The sequence below is a fragment of the Rhinolophus sinicus genome, linkage group LG05, assembly GCF_036562045.2.
Source record: "Rhinolophus sinicus isolate RSC01 linkage group LG05, ASM3656204v1, whole genome shotgun sequence".
NCBI classification, from domain to species: domain Eukaryota; kingdom Metazoa; phylum Chordata; class Mammalia; order Chiroptera; family Rhinolophidae; genus Rhinolophus; species Rhinolophus sinicus.
Genome location: NC_133755.1, coordinates 177,407,406 through 177,430,080, shown reverse-complemented (window position 1 = coordinate 177,430,080; position 22,675 = coordinate 177,407,406). Strand labels below are relative to the sequence as shown.

Below are 22,675 nucleotides of genomic sequence, written 5' to 3'. Positions count from 1 at the left end.
CATAAATCTGTTTGGGAGACACGTACCTCTGACTCTTGGTAAGCATCCAACTCAACTGTTGGGGGCAGTAGTGAGTGACCAGGCCCTGATCATTGGAGGGCTATGGGCCTCTCTCAGTTCGTCCCACAGAGGACCTACAAGTATGTCTGTTAATCTGGAAAGTTGTTGAAGTGGACTATGCATTAAAAAGCTTCAGGGGCGGCTGGCTGGCTCAGTTGGTTAGAACATGAGCTCTGAACAACAGGGTTGCCGTGTTCGATTCCCACATGGGTCAGTGGGCTGCGCCCTCCACAACTAGATTGCGGGACAACGACTTGGAGCTGACGGGCCCTAGAAAAACACACTGTTTCCCAATACTTCCCCATAAAAATTTAAAAAAAAAAAAAAAAGCTTCTACTATAGGTTGGTGCAAAAGTAATTGCGGTTTTTTTCAGTTATTTGTAACCTTTTAAACTGCAATTACTTTTGCACCAACTCAATATATTTATTCCGCCTGGAACAACATGGTAGGGTGGAAAAGCATGGGCCTTGAGATCAAGTTGACTTAGGTTTAAATCCTGTATTTGTTTCTAGCTCAGTGACTTGGGGGAAATTACTTAATCTTTCTGAATCTCGGTTTATTTGTAAAACTTGGCAAACTATTCATGAGGATTAAACAAAACCAATTAGTAAAGATTTTGGCATATAGGTATTCAATAAATAATAGCTGTTATTATTATTATTTTGTGTGTGTGTTGTTAATCTTCCTTCCCCCAATTGAATATCTCGTTCACTATTCTGGTTCACTATCCTGTTTCCCCCCTTTGCCCAATACCCAATATTTTGCACACAGCTGTTCAAACAATGCCTGACGAATGACATTCGTAATTGTTCACAACTGCATTTACCCTTTTGATTCAGAAAGTTGTGGGTGATGGAGTACATATCTTTTCATTTTTTTTGCAGGTACACAATTCTTTCCCAGATTGTTGTCATCATTCAGCCTAACTTTGTTATAATTTATTGGTTTTCACCAACTGTTTTTTCTTTGTAACAAGTTCTAAGCACTTCTTATTTTTCCTTAGAGGTTATTTGTCTTCCTATGAATCGTAAGCTCATCAGAGCAAACTTCAGGTCAGGACTGTGTTGAGGCTGAGTAGACTTGAACATGGAGAGCTGGAGTATTGTCACCTGCAGTGAGCAAACTGTGCCCCATGCATCACCCATCTGGCATGTCAGGGTGGAGCCAGACATTTCTCATCTTCTGCTGTTCCCTTCTTGGTCTCTGATCTTACTCCTCATTTTTGTAATAGTTTTACCTCTAGGACAGTGGTTCTCAGATGGGGGGGTGAAAGGAGGGGTTGTGATTTGGGGGGCAGGGGACATTTGGTAATATTTGAGACAGTTTTGGTTGTCAAAACTGGAAGTGGGTGAGTGCTACTGGCATCTAGTGGGTGGTGGCCAGGAAGATGGGTAAATATGCTACAATACACAGGACAGCCCCTGCAACAGAGAATTAACTGGTCCAAAATGTCAACAGTGCTGAGGTTGAAAAACCCTGCTCTCTGGGTTTCGTACTTTGAGCCCAGACTACAGTCTTTGGGTGGCCTCACGTCTTCCCGCCAGCACTCGCAGACACCACTGTCCTTCCAGGGCAGCAGTCTCCCCGGGACTGTGACAGAGCTCCTGAGGATGGGAGTGATGGCTGGTTCTACACCCAACTCAGAACAGGCTTAGCACCTGGAGGACAGTCAGTACCGCACTATTCGATGAATAGCAGTAGAACATGAAGGCTGAAATCCTTTCTCATTCACCCTCCCACTTCAGCTAGTGGAGTCCCTGCTACTAAAGGCAAGATTATGGATTCCCCAAAGTCTGGCTCAAAGGTGGAGAGGCTCATGTTCTGGATAGGCTGTGCTTTCCCTTCAGGAAACATGGAAGGGGGCGATGGGGGCGAAATAAGAGCTGTCTGAGGCTTTACCAGAATGTTCAGCTCAATCCTTTCCCATTTTGCTCCCCTCTCATGCTCTAGGAGAAAGGGAGTCACAGGACCTCTGCACCCTGAACATTAGGGGTGAATTTGGACACTGGTGTCCCCTTTTCATCAGGACATTTGTAAGGTAGAGGCACAGCTGGTCTTAGGGATTACAGTGAGGAAGCATGAACGAGGGTGCCCCAGTGGCTGCACAACTGACCAAAGGAACCTGGCAAAGGGGCAGGCGCGCAGAACAGAGGCATGGACACACCTGGACAGGTGCAGGGGGTCTACATGACAGAGAACCTGTTGGGGTGAAGCTGAACCAGACCTGTCACCTGTACAAAAACTCCCACACGTGGGCGCCATCAAAAAGAAGTTGAGACAGATCAAGATAGAACATAGCTCTTCTCTCTTAGTCCCTGACTGTGGCTGGGGCTTGTGTCACTAGTACCTGGGGCCCGATGACACCAAAACAGGAGCCAGCTGAGAAGGGCCATCTCTCCTGAATGCAGACCCTTCGTCCCCTCCCTGCAGGTGAGTACCAGCAAGCCCTTGGAAGGAGCTGGCTGTGGGGGGCCGTGCAGTGGAGGAGGTCCCAGGAGGGAAGCAGACCCTGTGATTCTGATTATAAACTCAACAGTGGCTGACATTTTGATAACCGGATTGGATTATAGAAATCGCTGAACTGCTGTATTAGTTTGCTAGGGTTGCCATGACAAAATACCGTAGACTGGGTGGCTTAAAAAACAAATTTATTTTCTCACCGCTCTGGAGGCTGGAAGTTTGAGCTCACGATGTTGGCAGGGTTGGTTTCTCCTGAGGCCCGTCTCCTTGGCTCGCAGGTGGCATCTTCCTGCTGTGTCCTCACCTGTGTGCATGTCTATGTTCTTATCTCCTTTTAAGGACACCAGTCACACTGGTTTGGGACCTACCCTAGTGATCTTATTTTAACTTAATTACATGTTCAAGGCTCTATCTCCCAAATATAGTCACTTTCTGAAGTATTGGGGGTTAGGATTTCAATATATGAATTTTGGGGGAAACAATTCAGCCCATAACAACCAGGTTTAGTTCTAAACTGGCCTGGGACAAAACTAAGATGTCTGCTCAAGGGGGCCTGGAATGTTCAGGGTCAATGTTGAGATTAAGAGAGCTTCTAGTTTGTACATCACCGATAGGACACTTCAAACACAATACAGGAGTAATCAGTCTTCTTGCATAATTAATCAGAGTACCTTGTGCCAACATATAGCTGATACTCTTAGGGTAAAAACACGCACAAGCTTGTGTTAGATGATTTTATCCAGTTTCCCAGCCAGGGCCAGCACAGATATAAGCCAGCACCAGAGTAGGGTAACGTGGGCCAGGATGGGCTGTGTTCTGGGACATGCCTGAGATGGGACCCAATGTCCATACTGTTCCCAGTGGACCGAGTTCTGGCATGAAGCTCCATGGTATATGAGCCTACGCCTCCTGCATACCTACTCTGTTTCCTCAGCGTGGATCTCGTGATGTGGGGTGCAGCCCCTGGCATGGCTGGCCAGGAGATGTAGCCAGGCTGAGGTCCTTCTGCATGGTCACTGCTCTCAGGGGTAGAGAGTTATTCTTAGGACTGTACCCATGAATTCAATCCCACTCTGTGATGAATCCTGGGAAACTAATTGGAATTTTTGGTATAATGACTGACAGACATCCCCACCCTTATGGAGAATGTATTAGCCATGTTATTTTTTACCTGGTATGATGGTCAATTTTATGTGTCAAATTGGGAGGGTGTTTTTGGATGAGATTAACGTTTAAATCAATGAATCTTGGTAAAGCAGATTGCCCTCCATAGTGTGGGTGGCCCTCATCCAATCAGCTGAAGGCCTGCACAGAACAAAAACCAACCTCCCCTGAGCAACAGGGAAGGCATCATCCGATTGCCTTTGCATTGGAACTGCACTGTTGGCTCTCTGAGATCTCCAGTCTGTGGGTTCACAGTGCAGATTTTGGACTTGCCAGGCTCTATAATCGTGTGAGCTGATTCCTTATAATCCAGCTCTCTCTGGCTTTATATGCATCTCTGATTGGCTCCATTTCTCTGGAGAACCCTGACTAATATACCTGGAGTAGTAATGATGGTGGGCTTTTTGGGGCAGACGTGTGGTCTTTATGGAGGGATCTGCTGGACTCTAAATATGGGACAAACTTTCTCTTTACCCTTCCTCTGTTCTGTTTTGGTTTCCCAGGTTCGTGGCCTGCAAGTCTGATTCTCTCCATAGACAAGGACGGGAAGAGTCAGTCAGGTGGGCCAGTGCCAAGGGCAGCTCCAGGAAGCTGGGTCTTCACTGAGGCTGAGAAGCAAATGTGACTAAAGAGGCAAACAACTCAAGGTGAGAACCGAGGAGCAGTATCAGGCTTCAGTCCAAGGGTTATGACCTGGGTCATATGCAAGAGATGAGGCCAGAGATCAGTCAGGAGTTGAGAAGACAGGATGTGTTGGGAAGCAGCATAGGGGGAAAAAGTTTCAAAATTTGGGCTACACACAAAAAGATTGGGTTGAGCTCAATTTTATTGTGTTCAAGGAATGTGGGAGAGCCGTTTAAAGGCACAGAGTGATGTCAGGGTAACAGAGAGCAATGCAGTCAAAGCCCACCTCTACTACCTACTAGTTCTGTGTGTGACCTTGGTCAGGTCACTTACTGTCTTTGTGCAAAAGAGGAATAATAAGCCATTTCACAGAGATGCTGTGTGAATTAAGATACAATGTAGAGTATTTGACCTGGGACCTAGCACATGTTGAGGGTCTAATCAATAAAGCTGTATCCATAAATTTATGAATACACCACACGTCTTGTTCAATAAAACACTTCAGTTCTGAGCCAAGCTCCCCTTTTCCTTTCCAGGAGTTAATGTGTTCTAATTAAAATTAGCCTGACGATGTGTGGAAAAAAGCTCACTTTGAAACCCTTGTTAATGATACGTATCTTTATCATCACTTTCTCTTTCAGCCTGAATCACTGATTTTATTTTAGCAATTTAAGTACTACTCTTGGTCCTATTAACAATCCAAGTTATGCAAAGGGAAAGTTGGTATAGCAATTCTCATTGAGATTCCTGCCTGGCTAAGATTTGTGATGCAAAGGTGGAAAATGAAAAGAGAGAGGAAAAAAGAGAGAATGTAGCTAAGATCATTCCAGTAATGGTCAGAGTTCATATCCAAGTATGTGGAAATGATACCTTGTAGAAGGAGGCATGGCCGAGACTGCTATTTTCCAACCCGTTACTCATTTTTCCTTTAGTTACAGAATTCCACTTTTTTTTTTTAGATTAGAAATGTGCACGGCTAAATGAGTACATTTCCCAACCTCCTCTGCAGCCAGGTGTAGCCTTGTACCTAAATTCTGAATGGCATTTGTTGGGCGACTCTATCACAAAGGATCCTTAAAAGGGAGACAGCTGGGGCCCAACCTTCTGTCCTTCCCTGATCATGGATAGGAGGTGAGATGGCAGGTGCTATACTCGTAGAAGTTGTCATGGATCGTGAGGCAACTCTGAAGACAGAGGAGCCTGGGTCCTTGAGGACTCGTGGCCCTGTCATCCCAGCCTTGGACTGCCCACTCCAGATCTCTTTTACGTGAGGGAATACACTCTTCTGTGTTTGAGACACTGGGGCTGGATCTCTGATACTAGAATATAATAAACACAATTAATAACTGGCTCAACATGATTTCACCTCAACCCACATTTTGCCTCCTCCAACCAGTATGTTGGCCTACACTGTGGTGAGTCTGAAAATGGCTGTGAAGTGACCTTCAGAAGTTTATTCAAGGGAAATCCACAGTCATGGAGTCCTGATATGGCCTGAGCTGGCTGGAGGAATTTGGGACAGACCCTAGTTAACTGTAATCTATTTAACTTCTTGGGCAAATTGAATGAGTACTGCTTACAGTGGCCACTTAAAAAGAAAGAGGTCTGTTTATTGGGTGTAGTAGACAAAGAAGCTAGGAAACTTTCTTCTCATTACTTCCTGTACCCCAAAAATTCTTGGTCTCAGATACTCTCACAGTCAGGCTTGTTTCCTGGAAGGATGTAGCTGACGACAGATATAATGTTAGAGACAATTCTACTTGACTGTTACTGTCAATTCCCTACTCCCTAATCTTTGCTGCTTGTTCAAAAGGGCATGTCCTGGGGGTCCATTTAAGTCTCAAAGTCTCATCCTCTGTACAAACAAGAAGTACATCAATGCAGCCTGACTGGGCTGTCTCCTTATATTTTGTCTCCTGTGATATTTTGTTCTCACCAGATGAAGCCCTTTTACTAGCGATGGATCTGTCACTGAATTCTGTTGTTTTATTCCTTTAAATCCTCTTTTCTTCCAACTCTCATAGCTAGCACTCTAGAACTGGCTCTTGGTACCTCATGCTAGGATTCATGCAACAGCTTCCTAACTAGCCTGCCCCTTATGGTATCAATGCCAGACTACCTTGCCTGAAAAACTACTTTTGATGTGCTTCACTTCAGCTAAAAGGCTTCTCAATTTCCTGTTATCAACCATGTGTTTATTTTAAGGACATCCATAATTTGTTCCCAACTTGAATTTCCTCCTTCACCCCAACGCGCCCTTGGTTACATTCTCCTGACTGCCAGCAAGCCCCAGCCCTCTTGCTGGGAAGTCATGCTGGGTGATTCCCCCAGCTAGTCCCCTAATCCAAAGCCTAGTCATCCTTGGGGGGAGGATAGCAGTGGGGGATGGGAATTGTGAAGCAGGTGGAAGAAAGAAACTGAAAGTATTAAGCACCTACTATCTGCTTCCTTTTATATTAATCTATTCAATAAGGGCCCAACTCAGGCCAATAACAAAAGCTTTCCTAACTTCTATATATAGGGAGGATTCACACAACTCAGAATTTTTTTTTTTAAATTGTTGAGAAAGGATTGGATATTTACAATTTATTGGACCATAAGACACTGGAGGAAAGAACCCTCTGCTGTACTTTTATATTCTCCCAGTGGTTGGTTCATGGAAGTCACTTCTATTAGGTTGGTGCAAAAGTAATCGCGGTTTTTGCAACTATTTTCAACCTTTTAAACCGCGATTACTTTTGCACCAACCTAATAAATACTCAAGGCTTGACTGGTAGGTCTTAGTGTTCAAGAAAGTATGAACTTTGGGTTCTAATCCTGATTTATTAACTGTGTGACCAAGGCAACCTGCTTAACCTCAGTGAACTCATCAACTGTCATCTGGAGTCGACCATACCTACCCTCAGGGTGAAACAAAGATAAATGTATGCAAACCCTGCAACGCGATCCGTGGCCCACCCTTAGTGTTCAGGAACACTACTATCAGGCCTGGAGGAGGTCCCAAGGCCAGTTCTCTCCGAACGAAAGGTCACTCGGGGCAGTATTTGAGGCGCACTGGTCCTACAGCTTCCCAGAGCCCAGGACCCACCTTAGGGACGCGGTGGCGCGTGCCAGGGCCGTTCTGGAAAACAAGAGTCTTTTCTCTGGGGAGTTTACCCCAACCACCTGCAGCCCTAGCACCGCCACCAGGAAGGTGTAGGGACCTTCCCGCGGACCCGGCGACCCCGTCTCCTCCCCTTGGCCGGGTTGGGCGGTGCCGACGCGGACGTAGCTGTGGACAGTACCATCTCGCACCGGAGGGGGGTTAAGGCCTTCCCTCGGGTGTCAAACCGGGAAGCACGACAGGTGGGCACCGCAGTTCCCTCATCCCACTGGAAAATGTCTCTTCAATCTCGTTTCTCGCGTTCCCTGGGCTGAGGGAGCGGGTCGGGCGAGGGTGGGACAGACCCCGGGGCCGCGCACCCCCCTGAGTGGGAGCGGCGAGCAGGGGGCGGAGCCTGCGGCGGGCGGCGGTGTCCTTGCACCGCAGCCTGGGTCGCGGCTTTATTCCCGGCGGTCAGCGCTGCGCAGCGTCTGGAATTCCGAGAGGCCTGCGGGTGGCGTCACCATGTTGTGCCGGGCAGCGTGCAGGTGAGTCGCCCGGGCCGCGCTGCGCGGCGGGGACGCGGTCCCGGCCCCACGGGCGAAGGGCGCAGGCAGCAGTCGGGCGGCGGGGTCCTCCACGATTCCCTCTCTCTCCCCGCTCAGCCGCTCCCGGGCTGGGACCCGGCGAGTCGAGGGCACTTTCGGGGCCTTGGTGTCGCGGGGCGGCGGCGGGCGGCCCTGCCCGAGGACAGGTGTCAGTTGAGCGCATCCAGGTGCTGCCCAGGGGCAGGATAGAGGCATTAGTTTAATGCTTCAAACGCGGCCGGCGAGCGAGCAAACGATAGAAAGGCCCAGATGCGCTCCTGCTCCTGCAGCTTCGTCTGCGCAGACGGTCGCTCGCGTTAAAGCGAACTCGCGGCGTGAGCGGGTGGGTCTGTGTTTGCTCTCTTTCCAGTACGAGCCGGAAGCTGGTGCCAGCTTTGGGGTCTCTGGGCTCCAGGCAGAAGCACAGCCTCCCCGACCTGCCGTACGACTATGGCGCCCTGGAGCCTCACATTAATGCCCAGATCATGCAGCTGCACCACAGCAAGCACCACGCGGCCTATGTGAACAACCTGAATGCCACCGAGGAGAAGTACGGCGAGGCGCTGGAGAAGGGTAGGTGCGGGGCTGCCCGACACTGAGAAGCTGGCTGGAGGGAAACAGGAAGGCAGGCGGGTCTCCATAAAGAAAGGCTCCTCAAGGCAGTTTTTAGGTGTAACCTGCTGTCTTCTTAGGCCACCGGTGTTCTGATAATAAATGCTTATTCTATGGTTTAAAAAAAACACAAAGGAAAAAGAAAAAGAAATGCTCCTCTGGTCAGTAGAACCACTTCACGTGTTCCAGGCCGAAATTCACAAGGAAAAGACGCATTTTGTGGGAAACTGAAACAGGCTTGTGTTTATTTACTAATATTTACAATTCAATTAAAATACAATGTGGTGTTGCTTTTTTTTTTAAGAGCTCAGTTGACAAAACCAGTAAGTGTGTGGACTTTTCTGTGTTTTGTGTCTGGGGGTGTGTATGGGAATACTATGTTTTAATGTTTCTGTGCAAAAAACTTACACTTTTCAATCTACTAGTTAAGCAGTGTTTGCAGAGGAAATAATTGACAGTCGTGTTTCCAGACTAGATGTATGGCTTCATTGGCTACACAGTTAAAAAATGTGTTTTTTTCTTAATTATTCCCATTTTTATTGAATTTCAGTACTATGATATTTGTTGAGTAATTTTAAGACAGTGACAGGTTGTTGACTGGGGACATCTAGTGGAAAAATGTAAGAATTTCAGCCTGATTGTGTATGAGGTAAATAGCTAAAAACAAAAAAGAGGAGAAAGTTGCCACATTCTGGAAAATTTATTGTGACAGTGAGAAACCTCAAATACGGCAAAAGATTCTGAATACGGGAAAAGTTTTGGTGATTTAGGAAATAACAAATTCTGGAAGGATGTGGTAATAGTGAGGTTGGGGAATATCCCCAGTTGTGAAAGTGTTTCCTGCATGACAGTATCTGAAAACCTATGAACCTGTCTCTTCAATATTTTCAAAACAGCTTTCAATCCTTTTCTTGCGCAATTGAAGCTTTGCTTGTTTAACAAAAGCCACCAGAAAAAAAAGCTTTACATTATATTCTACTACATTGCCCATAAATTAATAAGTATCTATGGAGGTTTCTTTTATTTAAAAAGTTATATTTTAAGAATTATTAAAGAGTTACATTTTCATGTTTGAAAATTTGGCAAGAAAGGAGTGTAAGTAAAATAACATCATCAATTTCATCATGTGTAAGTAACATAAATACTTTTCAAACAAAGTATTTAACACTTATTGCGTTTAACAGAAGAAAACACTGAAGTGAAACCAAAGGAAATGTGTTCAGAAAAGTGTTCTTAAAAGCAGATACTAAATCCCACAAGTTTCTATTAAAATTTAAAAATGAATAAACTTTAAGAAATTAAGATTATTAAACTATTTCTCAATAAGCATGTTTTTATTCAATTAGAAAAATTTAGTTATTGATTTATTAAAACACAATTTAATAAACCTACATTTATTTTTAGGGTTACTCGCCAAGAAAAATTAATGAGGGAGATACTGAACTGTAAGAAAATTATTTTGTAAACATAACAACAACATAAAGTTGGCATCTTAAAAAAACTCTCAAATATTATGTATTCAGATACCACGTGGTCCTCTCCTCCTTTCTGAACTGCTAACCGACTGGAGGTTTGGCCTTGTTTCAGAAAGCAATATTTCTTACGTATGTTCTTGCTGTGTGTCCTAAGAACAGAAGTAGAGAGCTTTTTTTATTATGTAAGCTCTGAGCAGAGCACTCGGTGGTTCTTTGTGTCCTTCTCTTTGCTGTTTGGTATCTTGTGAATAATAAATACTCAATATGTATTGAACAAGGGAATTCCCATTTTTCCTAACAGTTCAGTTCATCTGTAGCTTCTGGAAGGCATAGAAAAAATATTTTATTTCGTCTATTTTTTTTAGCAAGGTTGAAAAAAATGTCTTCAAACATGGCATTCTTTCTTTTGAAGTCTCATAGATGTCAGAGAATTCTTTACCTTAGAAACTACATTGAGTATATTCAATTATGTACTCAGCCAACAAACATTCATTGAGTACCTGCTACGTACGAGGCAGTATATCGGGCCCCAGGACATAGCAGTGCAGAAAAGTCCTTGTCCTCACCGGACCTTTCATTCTAGCGGGGAGACGGATGAACACTAAATATGTAGTGTGCCAGGAGTGGCAAGTCCTATGGAGAAAGACAAAGTAGGGGAGTTACCCATTTTACCCTGTGGTTAGAGAAGGCTTCACTGGTGAGGTTGACATTTCAGTAGAGACTTGAAGGAGAGGCGGAACGCAGCATGAGGCTGTGTCTGGGAAGAGTTCCCACACAGGCAGCAGGGGAAGCCCTGAGCTGGGAGCCTGCTGTACTTCTCATGTAAGTGCAAGGAGGCCAGTGTGGCTGGAGCCGGGCCAGCCGGGAGATGCAGAGGGTCACGACATCCATTTCTGTAGCCGATTGTAAGGACTTGGGGTTCACTCTGAGAAATGCAGCCATTGGAGGGGTTTGGCTAAAGGAGTGCCATGATCAGTTTGGGGTCTAGAGGAGCCCTGTGGCCACTGTGTTGAGAATAGACTGTAGGGGATGGGTATAGAAGCAGGAGACCAGTGCCAGACTGGCAGGAATGCAGGTGGGAGATGCTGCTGGTCTGCACAGGAGGTAGGAAGGAGGGATTGGATTCTGGATGTGTTTTAAAGGAAGAGCTGCTTTGCTGGTGGATATGCTGGTGGTTTAGACGGGGGGTGTGAGAGGAAAGGAGTCAAAAATGACCAAAATCTCAAAAATGTCCTGAGAAGACAGCTGGCACTTATGAGACAGGGAAGGTCACAGGAGGAAGCTTGGGGTTGAAAATCAGGAGTTCAGTTTCGAATATGTTGTATTTCTTGTTAATGTAGCATTGAAATATTTCCCGGTGAGTAGTTGTCTATCTGGAAAATGAGAGTTGAAAGTTTTCCATATAGCCCATATATAGAACCGTACAGTTTAGCATTCCAACATTTTCTTTCTTTTTTCTTCATTCTTTCATTTGCTGGAATTTTTTCTATTCAAGAAAACTGAGTTCTTGGAAGCTCCGCAGTGAATTTTCTACTAGCTTTGCCACACCTGCTGAGCCTCTCACTAGTTGTTTAACATGTTATTAATTGATCTGAAAAATCACTGGGGCAAATAATTTTGGGAGGGTTTTTTTTTTCTTTTGTAGGATCTTGAAAATGTGGAATTTTAGGACCTATAGGGATGTTATAGATAAGCTGATTCAATTACCTGACATTTTACAAAGAATAAAATAGTATATAGAATGGTTACAAAAGTAAAATTTTAAAAAATGTATTTGCATTTTAACATTTCAGGTGATGTTACAACTCAGATAGCTCTTCAGCCTGCACTGAAGTTCAATGGTGGAGGCCATCTCAATCATAGCATTTTCTGGACAAACCTGAGCCCTAATGGCGGTGGAGAACCCAAAGGTTGGTAAAAATTGGTGCATGCTTAGCTGCATTTTGTGTATGCTAAGAAGGACTGTTCATTTCCTTATGTTACTTTAATTCTCTCTGAGGTATCATAATGGCCTATTTTTCATAGCAAGCAGTACAACCAAGTTGTAACTGTCAGAGGGACATATGTAAGAATAGAGAACGCATTCAGGGAGTTGTGTCATCAGATTTTATACACAAACACAATATCATATACAGTGTCAATATCACATACTTTTCTACATTAGGGAAAGACAGAGAAACACTTTTTAGAAAAGATAAACTTTCACTTACTAGCTCTAGGACTTGTGAGATACTTAACCATTCTGTAGTTTAATTTCTTCATCTCTGATACAGAGATAATAATAAACTCTTTTTTTTTGTTTGTTTTTCTTTTTAAAAGTTTTTTGGGGTGACAATTGTTAGTAAAGTTACATAAATTTCAGGTGTACAATTCTGTATTACATCCTCTATAAATCACATTGTGTGTTCACCACCCAGAGCCAGTTCTCCTTCCATCGCCATATGTTTGATCCCCTTTACCCTCATCTACCACCTCCTTCCCCTCTGGTAACCACTAAACTATTGTCTGTGTCTATGAGTTTTTGTTTCTCATTTGTTTGTCTTGTTCTTTTGTTTTTGGTTTATATACCACATATCAGTGAAATCATATGGTTCTCTGCTTTTTCTGTCTGACTTATTTCGCTTAGCGTTATGATCTCAAGATCCATCTATGTTGTCACAAATGGTCCTATTTCATCTTTTCTTACTGCCGAATAGTATTCCATTGTGTATATGTACCACAACTTCTTTATCCATTCATCTATTGAAGGACATTTTGGTTGTTTCCATGTCTTGGCCACTGTAAATAAAGCTGCAATGAACATTGGAGTACACTTGTCTTTATGGATAAATGTTTTCAAATATTTTGGATAGATACCCAGGAGAGGGATTGCTGGGTCATACGGTAAATCTATTTGTAATTTTTTGAGGAACCTCCACACTGCCTTCCATAGTGGCTACACTAGTCTGCATTCCCAACAACAGTGTATGAGGGTTCCTTTTTCTCCACAGCCTCTCCAACACTTGTTGCTATTTGTCTTGTTGATGATAGCCATTCTGACTGGGGTGAGGTGATATCTCATTGTGGTTTTTATTTGCATTTCTCTGATGATTAGTGATGTTGAACATTTTTTCATATGTCTATTTGCCATTTGTATGTCCTCTTTGGAGAAATGTCTCTTTAGGTTGTCTGCCCATTTTTCAATTGGGTTGTTTGTTTTTTTGTTGTTGAGTTGTTTGAGTTCCTTGTATATTTTAGATATTAGCCCCTTATCGGAGGCACTGTTTGCAAAAATCTTCTCCCATTTGTTTGGTTGCCATTTTATTTTGTCGATGGTATCTTTTGCTATGCAGAAGATTTTAGGTTTGATGTAGTGCCATTCATTTGTTTTAGCTTTTACTTCCATTGCCTTTGGAGTCAAATTCATAAAATGCTCTTTGAACCCAAGGTCCATAAGTTTAGTATCTATGTTTTCTTCTATGCATTTTATTGTTTCAGGTCTTATGCTTAGGTCTTTGATCCATTTTGAATTAATTTTGTACATGGTGACAGATAGCAGTCCAGTTTCATTCTTTTGCACGTGGCTTTCCAATTCTCCCAGCACCATTTATTGGAGAGGCTGTCTTTTCTCCATTGTATGTTTTTTGCTTCTTTTTCAAAAATTATCTGTCCATATTTATGTGGTTTTATTTCTGGGTTCTCAATTCTATTCCATTGGTCTATGTGTCTGTTTTTCGGTCAATACCATGCTGTTTTGAATATTGTAGCCCTGTAGTACAAGCTAAAGTCAGGGAGTGTGATACCTCCAGTATTGTTCTTTTTTCTTAAGCTTGCTTTGGCTATTCGGGGTCTTTTGTGGTTCCAAACAAATCTGATGATTTTTTTTTTTTTTTTAAAGATTTTATTGGGGAAGGGGAACAGGACTTTATTGGGGGAACAGTGTGTACTTCCAGGCCTTTTTTCCAAGTCAAGCTGTTGTCCTTTCAATCTTAGCTGTGGAGGGTGCTGTTCAGCTTCAAGTTGTTGTCCTTTTAGTCTTAGTTGTGGAGGGCGCAGCTCAGCTCCAGGTCCAGTTGCCGTTTCTAGTTGCAGGGAGCACAGCCCACCATCCCTTGCGGGAGTCGAACCGACAACCTTTTGGTTGAGAGGACGTGTTCCAACCAACTTTGTCAGTGGCAGCTCAGCTCAGGGTGCCGTGTTCAATCTTAGTTGCAGGGGGTGGAGCCCACCATCCCTTGCAGGACTCGAGGAGTTGAACCAGCAACCTTGTGGTTGAGAGCCCACTGGCCCATGTGGGAATCGAACCGGCAGCCTTCGGAGTTAGGAGCATGGAGCTCTAACCGCCTGAGCCACTGTGCCGGCCCCAATCTGATGATGTTTTGTTCTATTTCTTTAAAAAATGCCATTGGGATTTTGATGGGGATTGCATTAAATCTGCTTTGGGAAATATTGCCATTTTAACTATGTTGATTCTTCCAATCCATGAACACGGACTGTCTTTCCAATAATAGGCTCTTTTGAGAATTAAATAAGTAATTATATGTAGTGCATACAGTAGTACCTTTTGCTATTATTTTACCACTGTTGCTAACTGAAAAGAAGTCAGTTGTCCCGGAAAATCAGGTTTTCCGGGACAACTGCAGGTGATGAGAGGGGTACGGAGCTGATGGTCTGGCCTGCTCTCCTCATGTACTTGATTTCCTGTGTAGAGTGTGGAGGCCCAGATGACTAATTATCCTCCTCATCCCAGGGAAGGTATGGGGCACAGATACAGCTCCCTTCCTTTATTTCTGGGCTTCTGGAGTGTACCTTAAGTTTATGGGCTTTTTGTTTTTTTAAATTGTGTTCTAGAAGGCATCATATGCACTTGAAATAAGCAATATCATTAAGAAGTAAAGATGGATGGGGGTGGGTAACATGGGAAGTTGGGCAATTTATTATTTGTGAGTTAGGTTTTCAGACCACGACCTATACTTTTTTTCTTTTTTAATTTAATTGGGGAATATTGGAGAACAGTGTGTTTCTCCAGGGCCCATCAGCTCCAAGTTGTCCTTCAGTCTAGTTGTGGAGGGCGCAGCTCAGCTCCAAGTCCAGTTGCCATTTTCAATCTTAGTTGTAGGGGGCGCAGCCGACCATCCTATGTGGGAATTGAATCAGCAACCTTGTTGTCAAGAGTTGTGCTCTAACCAGCTGAGCCATTCGGCTGCCCCGACCTAATACTTTTGAGGTTTTGTGAGTCACCAGAGTATCAGATACGCCCCTATTCAACCAACAGGTGTTGGTATTCTCTGCCTTCTTGTGTTATCTGTACCACTTTATTCCATCGTTTGTGCTTATAATATGATTACTTTTAAACCAATAGAATGAGAGAAATGATGTTTTTGGTCCAGTTGATTTGGTTGATGTGCTCAATCTAAAATTATAATTATATTCTGTTTTACTACAGAATAAAAAAGGGTTATGGCTCTTAAAGTGTACTCTTAGTTCAGAGAAGAAAATCACTCTTTTTAAAATGATATACTTGAGAGGGGAAAGATCTAGACTGCCTTGGAGAAGAACCAGATAGCAGCCATAGCATTTTATTCCCCAACTGAGACAGAGCAGGAAGGGTAGAAGTCAATGTAAAATTTTCACTAAGAGGACAAAAAGAAAGCTAATGGAAAATATTCTCTCTTTCCTGATGGCAATAGCACAGTGAGTGAAGAAACGCCCCCTAACATGCTTCAGTAACAAACATGTGAATTCACATTGTGAGACCTGTGACACTGGTGTCAGGGCAGAGTAACACAGTGCTATGTAGGCTCACTGGGTTTTGTTATATCTTCTGTATGATGTTGTCTTCTTGTATCTTGGGCCATATGACAAGATTATTTTAATACATGTACTACAGTATTTTACTGTAATTGTTGCCATCTATTCATTTATGGGTGTTCTTTGGATTTTTTTTTTCTTTAATAGGGGAATTGCTGGAAGCCATCAAACGTGACTTTGGCTCCTTCGCCAAATTGAAGGAGAAGCTGACCACTGTATCTGCTGGTGTTCAAGGCTCAGGTTGGGGCTGGCTTGGCTTCAATAAGGAGCAGGGACGCTTACAGATTGCTGCCTGTCCTAACCAGGATCCCCTGCAGGGCACAACAGGTGAGACTGCAAAACTGTTACACATTCATTTGGGAGAGATGGTTCACTCTAAAGCAGGGGTGTCCAAACTGCGGCCCGCGGGCCAACTGCGGCCCGCCATCCATTTTTAATTGGCCCGCAGCAAATTCCAAAAATATATTTAGTTTACTTAAATAAACCAGGTGAGGCAATACGTACTTCACCTCGAGTGAGTGGCCTGGCTGTTTGTGTATTTTACCACATATGGCCCTTGGTAAAAAACATTGAAAAACGTTTGGACACCCCTGATCTAAAGCATTTAACTGGAAATAAGCAAAACCAGCAGTGTTTAAATCTATCATCTGCATGTACTCATTTGAGCAAATCTTAACAGATATGCCCAGAGTCTTATGTGAGCTACAGTACTTTAAAAGTCCTTGGTATTTTGAAATCTTAAATCTTATAAAAAATAAGCACATGTAATTTTACAGATACATTAACAAAAAAATGTCTTAAACTCTGCTTCATTTGTCAGAGTTCATATCAGCTTACATGTTAGGTTGATGCAAAGGTAATTGTGGTTTTTGCAATTACTTTTAACCTTTTAAACCGCAATTGCTTTTGCACCAACCTAATAATTATATGCACTAAAAAAAACCCCTAAAGTTAGATAAACAAGAGTGAGGAAAAGATGTATGAGCTGAGTGTGACCAGACCTTGGACTCTCACTACCTCTGTTGACACTTGTAGTCTAACTGGACGAGGGAGCTCGGGTTTCCAGAATTCTGCCTTCCTGGGGGGGTTTAGTCTATGAAAATATTTGGCTTAGAAGCATTAGGCTGGGCTCACCCAGTCCCTTTTCATGTTGAGCCAGATTGAATTAGAAGCTGAGTAGGAAGAAGAGTCCTAAGTTATCCAGCAGGTAGCTGGAACTGTGATCTTCAACGTGAAGAAGCCCAAGTGACACCTTAACATCGAACAAAGGTGGCTCTCAGCCACCTCTCTACCACTACACAAGTCAGAAGACTTGGTTCTGTGACTCACTTACCGATATACTCAGACTTTGCCAGCATCTAAATGGCTCTTTTAGGAAAGTGAGATACCACAGAATTTGTAAAAGCAACAAAAGACTTGTGAGCACTGGCTGCTGTAGAGAGTCAGGTACACCTGTGAAGGTACCTAACTGGAAAGGCTCTGATTTCCAGGTGAATCCTGGCAACATCTCCTCTCCCACTTGAAGAAAGCCCATGGGAATGAAAATAAGTGAGAGTCACAGCAATTTATTTGTGGGAAAAATCATTTGCAAATTTCACTACCTTAATAATTTATAATAAATTATTGGTGACATACCTCACAACTGATCGACATACTGGTTGAGAATTATTTTCTAGAGGAGAACTCTCATTTATTTAGTTTGAGAGTTTTTTTTAAAAAATGTTTTATAGATATAACTATTTCTTCATTTACACTATTTTGCTTCTGAAACCAGGATATCTTTTTCTTTAGTCCTATTCAGTTTTTCTGACTAACCTGTTCTTTCTATTAGTGTCTCATAAATGCTTTTATTCCCCAAGACTAACACTAGCCTTGCGGAGCAGCAGGGCAGGTTTCTCACAACCCCCTGTGGAAGGTCGTCAGTCACCCCCACAAACAACACACCCTTCCTGAGACCCCCAATGAGGATGGCTAAGAATGGGCTCTTGGATAAATCTGTTAGTATTTTAAGAACAGCTATTAAAATATTGTAGTTCATTGATTTTCCCAAGTCTACTTTAATTATTTTTACTGTTTATCACCTTTTCTTCCAAAGAGTGAAGTTTGAAATCTTTTTATAGGAATATTTATTCTTATGCTCATTTCCTATTTATATGAGAAACTGAAAAATGGATGAGAATGCTGTAAAGATAATTTTGTATGCATAGGATAAAGATTAAATTGAGAAGATGCAGTGTTTCAGATTGAAATTTATAGTTTTTGCTTTTTTCTCTTCTTTCCGATAGGTCTTATTCCACTGCTGGGAATTGATGTGTGGGAGCATGCTTATTACCTGCAGTATAAAAATGTCAGACCTGATTACCTAAAAGCTATTTGGAATGTAGTCAACTGGGAGAATGTAACTGAAAGGTACATGGCTTGCAAAAAGTAAAACATGAGCTTTGCACGGAACACATAAAGCTCTTTGTGACTACTTTTGTAGTAGTGCAGAGTACCCGATATACCTGTAAGCTGCTCTATTGTAGTGCTGAATGTAGCTTATTCAAATATTTGACACACATAATGTAGTGCTGTGAATCATTTCTTTGTTATTGAGCAACCGTTTGAAAGTGTTAAATGCTTTGTATGATTTAGTCTTTTGATTGAACATTTTCTTCAGAGAGCTGAAATACCTAGGAGGTTATGAGTGTCATCGTAAAGCCATCAAAAATATTGTATCCCTATTCTGTTGGGGCCTCTAGCAAAGGCTTTCTAATCCTGTTTTATTGCATTTATTGAAAATCTAGTCTTTTGCCCCAGTTGTGTAACAATAAAATATTAAATTTATTCCCCAAGAGATAGTTTTCTACTAAAAATTTATCTTTTTGTAAGTAATCCTCTGTTTAGGATATCACCCAGTGGTCTTTAATTATTTATGGTCACATGTTGCACAAAGTTAACACCATTTGTCGTTTAAAAAAACATAACTTGATTGCTAGTTGAGACTTGCTTTATTATGAGAAGGAAATAGTTGTGCATCTGAATTTTTTTGTAGGAAGAAATACAAAGACCATTACATGGAATTTTGTCCTCAAACATATGGGTCAATTTGGGCCTAGTTGATGAAATCAGTGACAGGGATGAGGCCACCGGTCATTGGCCAGGTACTGGCCCCCTTCTTTCACGCCTGTTCTGAGCTGCCCTCTCAAGAGCACCGGCCTGGTCAGGCTCTGCCTTCCCAGTGATGAGAGAGGCAAAGCGGCTCCTAGACACGGTCAGCTGCGCCTCTCACAGTAACATTCATTGTCAAACACTTGTTTTAGAGTTACTCTATCCATTTGATGCTTTTTTTTAGAAAATGTACAATCACTTACAGGAGCTTTATATTGCTGAGTTTTTTCAATAAAGGAATACTATACGCGTAATACAGAGACACAGCATGTCAGATTATGTTCCTGTTCTGTTGTAAACGGAGCTCTTTCCCTGTAGCAGGGGGCCTTGGTGCACTTGGCTCAGTGTTCATCCCGTTTCAGCATCTTTCTCCTCACCTTTAATGGCTATATAATGTTTTATCAATTGGACATTTCCTACTTTATTTTACAGTTCTATTACTGAATATTACATTTGTTTCTAATTGTTTATTATAAATAATGCTGTAATGAGCAACCCACATAGGTTTTACTTTCGACTGGAATGTTTTTTCTAAATAGGTTTATTCTTAAACCTATTTAGTAACAGGATGTTTTCCCAAGTTTTTTATCTTTTCCCCACTTTATTTTCCTTTTTTTTTAAATGGAAAAATGGAGTAACTTAGCAATTTCAATATTGAAGACTGAAGTTTAAAAAATAATTAAATTCAAAGCACTTTTCTTTTAGAATTCAATTAGAAAAGCATTGAGGCCTTCTGAATTGTCAGGAGTATTGATGAAACTGATGATAACTGTGTGTGTGTGTGTGTGTGTGCGTGCGTGCGTGCGTGCGTGCGCGTGTGTGTGTTTATGCTTATGGATTGAAAATACTTGAGAGACTTATTATCTTTATATACCAAAGTTAAATGACTTTCATGGAGGGCAAGTGGGAGTCATGTGATTACTGCTTACATATATAATATATATGCTTATATATTTATACATAAGGCATTGAACTCTTGAAACTGACCTTCTAGAAAAGTAGGACCTTTTGAAAGATGGGCTTTTGAATACAAGTAGTCTGCTAGATCATGGTTTGTATGGAACTGAGAAGTGCATAGACCACTGATTTATATAAAACTTTTTGACTCTTACTAAGCATTAAGATTGCAAAAAAAAATTCAATATTGAAATTTCTATGGGGCTCCATTTTTGCTTTGGCTTTATGTTGAGGGAATGAGGGAAAGCACACTGTCCTCACTAACGTTTTGCTTTTTCCTCCCTGTCGGATAGATTTTAAGAGTCTAAGATAATTTACAGATTTTAATCATCCAGTGGAAAATGAGACCAAGATTCTGTTTAGCCCTGTGTTTCATAGTAGAAAAGAAACAGAAAAGGTGGAATAGCCGTTTCTTTTGAAAAGAGCATGTGTTGTTCATCCAGGAAGGCTACTTGTGACTGAATCAGCAGTGCCTGCTCTAGTCTAGATGTGCTTCACAAACCTTAGCATGATTTGCGCTGCAGGGGAACAGGACACCAAACAAACACGGTCTCTGAAATAGTATCTGTTGCTTGAACCATTGTGTAATAATTCAACTTTAATGTTGAGAAATTACAACTTGATTACACCTCAAATTCAGGATCTTAAAATGAGATTTGAATTTCTGTTGGGTACCTTTAAAAAAGTAGCATCAAAATTATAAAATTAAGATTGATGTGTGTTGTGAGTCATATCTAAAACTAGGTATAAACAAATTTTATTTCCTAAATTTCAAGGGTACTACTGTTTGGGAAACCTATTACATAACCTTTATAAATCACTATCACTCATCTTTAGTCATACCCTAATGATCCAGCAAGCTAGTGTCCTGTCTTCTAAGATACGCATAGTACATAATAAAAATCCAATAAGGTCCTGGATAGTTTTCACTTGATTATTCATTAAAGAAACATTTATTTTCCTATTGTAAGTGTGAAATTTTTTGATTGTTAATAAAAATCTTTCAACTGTCAAAAGAGGTCTGTGTTTTGCATGTGTGTCAAAACTTGAATCCTACATGCTTTATCATTTTTACTGTGGGAAGGGAATACTAAATGACAGGTAGTTGAAATTTTAGTCTTAAATCCCAGATAGGAACTCTATCTCCAGTCATATCTGTAGTAAGTCACCTGAAAATGTAATAGCATAATATTTTATTTTTTATTATTTTTTTACACTTTATTTAGACATTCAATATTATATTAGTTTCGGGTATACAGCATAGTGGTTAGACATTTCTATAATTTAAGAAGTGGGCCGGCCCGATGGCTCAGGTGGTTGGAGCTCCTAAATGGTTGCTTGAACCATTGTGTAATAATTAAACTTTATTACACTGAAGGCTGTGTACACTGAAGTCTATAACGCTGAAGGCTGCCGGTTTGATTCCCACATAGGCCAGTGGGCTCTCAATCACAAGGTTGGCAGTTCAACTCCTCGACTCCCGCAAGGGATGGTGGGCTGTGCCCCCTGCAACTAACAATGGCAACTGGACCTGGAGCTGAACTGTTCCCTCCACAACTATGATTGAAAGAACAACAATTTGACTTGGGAAAAAAATCCTGGAAGTACACACTGTTCCCCAATAAAGTCCTGTTTCCCTTCCCCAATAAAAAATAATAATTTAAGAAGTAATCCCCTTGACTAGTCTAGTACCCACCTGGCACTATACATAGTTATTACCATATTATTGACTATATTGTCTATGCTGTACTTTATATCCCATAACTATTTTGTAACTACCAATTTGTACTTCTTAATGCATTCACCTTTTACACCCTACCCCTCAACCTCCCTCCCATTTATCACCCCAATAAATCTAGTTCCCATCTGATACCATACATAGTTACTAAAATATTGACTATAATCCATATGCTGTACTTTGTATCCCCATGACTACTGTGTAACAACAAATTTGTACTTAATCCTTTCCCTTTTTCACTCATCCCCAACCCACCTCCCATCTGGCAACCATCAAAATGTTCTCTGTATCTATGAGTTAGTTTCTGTTTATTTTGTTCTTTGGGTTCCACATATAAGCGAAGTCACATTGCATCTTTCTTTGTCTGACATACTCCACTCAGCACAATACCCTCTAGTTCCCTCCATGCCACCACAGATGGCAAGAACCCATTCCCTTTGACAGCAGAACAATATTCCATTGTATACATGTACCACCTACTCTATCCATTCTTCCATTGATGGACACCTAGACCACCTCCACATCTTGGCCATTCTAAACATTGTTGCAATAAATACATGTATGCACACATCCCCTCGAAGTAGCATTTTGGGTTTCTTTGTATAAATACCCAGAAGTGGGATTACTGGGACCTTCTTTGTCTCTTGTTATAACCTTTGTTTTAAAGTCTATTTTGTCTGTTATAAGTATTGCTACCCCAGCTTTTTCATCTGTTTCCATTTTCATGGAATATCTTTTCCCCATCCCTTTCAATCTGTGTGCCTTTTGACCTAAAGTGAATCTTCTGTAAGCAGCATTATAAGGGTCTTGTTATCTATTCAGGCCCCCTATCTTTTGATTGGAGCATTTAGTCTATGATAGATATGTAGTTATTGCCATTTTATTCATATTTTTGTTTTTTTTTGTTTTTTTCCTTTTCATCTTAAGTCCCTCTAAGATTCCTTGTAATACTGGTTTGGTGGTGATGAACTTCTC

At 41.8% G+C, this 22,675-nt stretch overlaps 1 protein-coding gene across 1 annotated transcript; it reads left to right on the top strand.

Moving 5' to 3' along the window:
* Positions 1-7,778: 7,778 nt before the first annotated feature.
* On the top strand, positions 7,779-20,978 carry SOD2 (superoxide dismutase 2). The gene is made up of 5 exons (XM_019749569.2): positions 7,779-7,939; positions 8,349-8,551; positions 11,859-11,975; positions 16,003-16,182; positions 18,141-20,978. Exons 1-5 carry the CDS (start codon positions 7,917-7,919, stop codon positions 18,284-18,286), a joined length of 669 nt encoding a protein of 222 aa, XP_019605128.1. The 5' UTR covers positions 7,779-7,916; the 3' UTR covers positions 18,287-20,978.
* Positions 20,979-22,675: the final 1,697 nt, after the last annotated feature.

What these genes read in the sequence shown, in the direction of transcription:
- SOD2 (XM_019749569.2), top strand. Translation starts at nt 7,917, where the DNA reads ATGTTGTGCCGGGCAGCGTGCAG. An exon ending in CGGCGAGGCGCTGGAGAAGG is followed by an intron (nt 8,552 to 11,858) that starts GTAGGTGCGGGG and finishes TTAACATTTCAG; the next exon opens with GTGATGTTACAACTCAGATA. An exon ending in TGGCGGTGGAGAACCCAAAG is followed by an intron (nt 11,976 to 16,002) that starts GTTGGTAAAAAT and finishes TTTCTTTAATAG; the next exon opens with GGGAATTGCTGGAAGCCATC.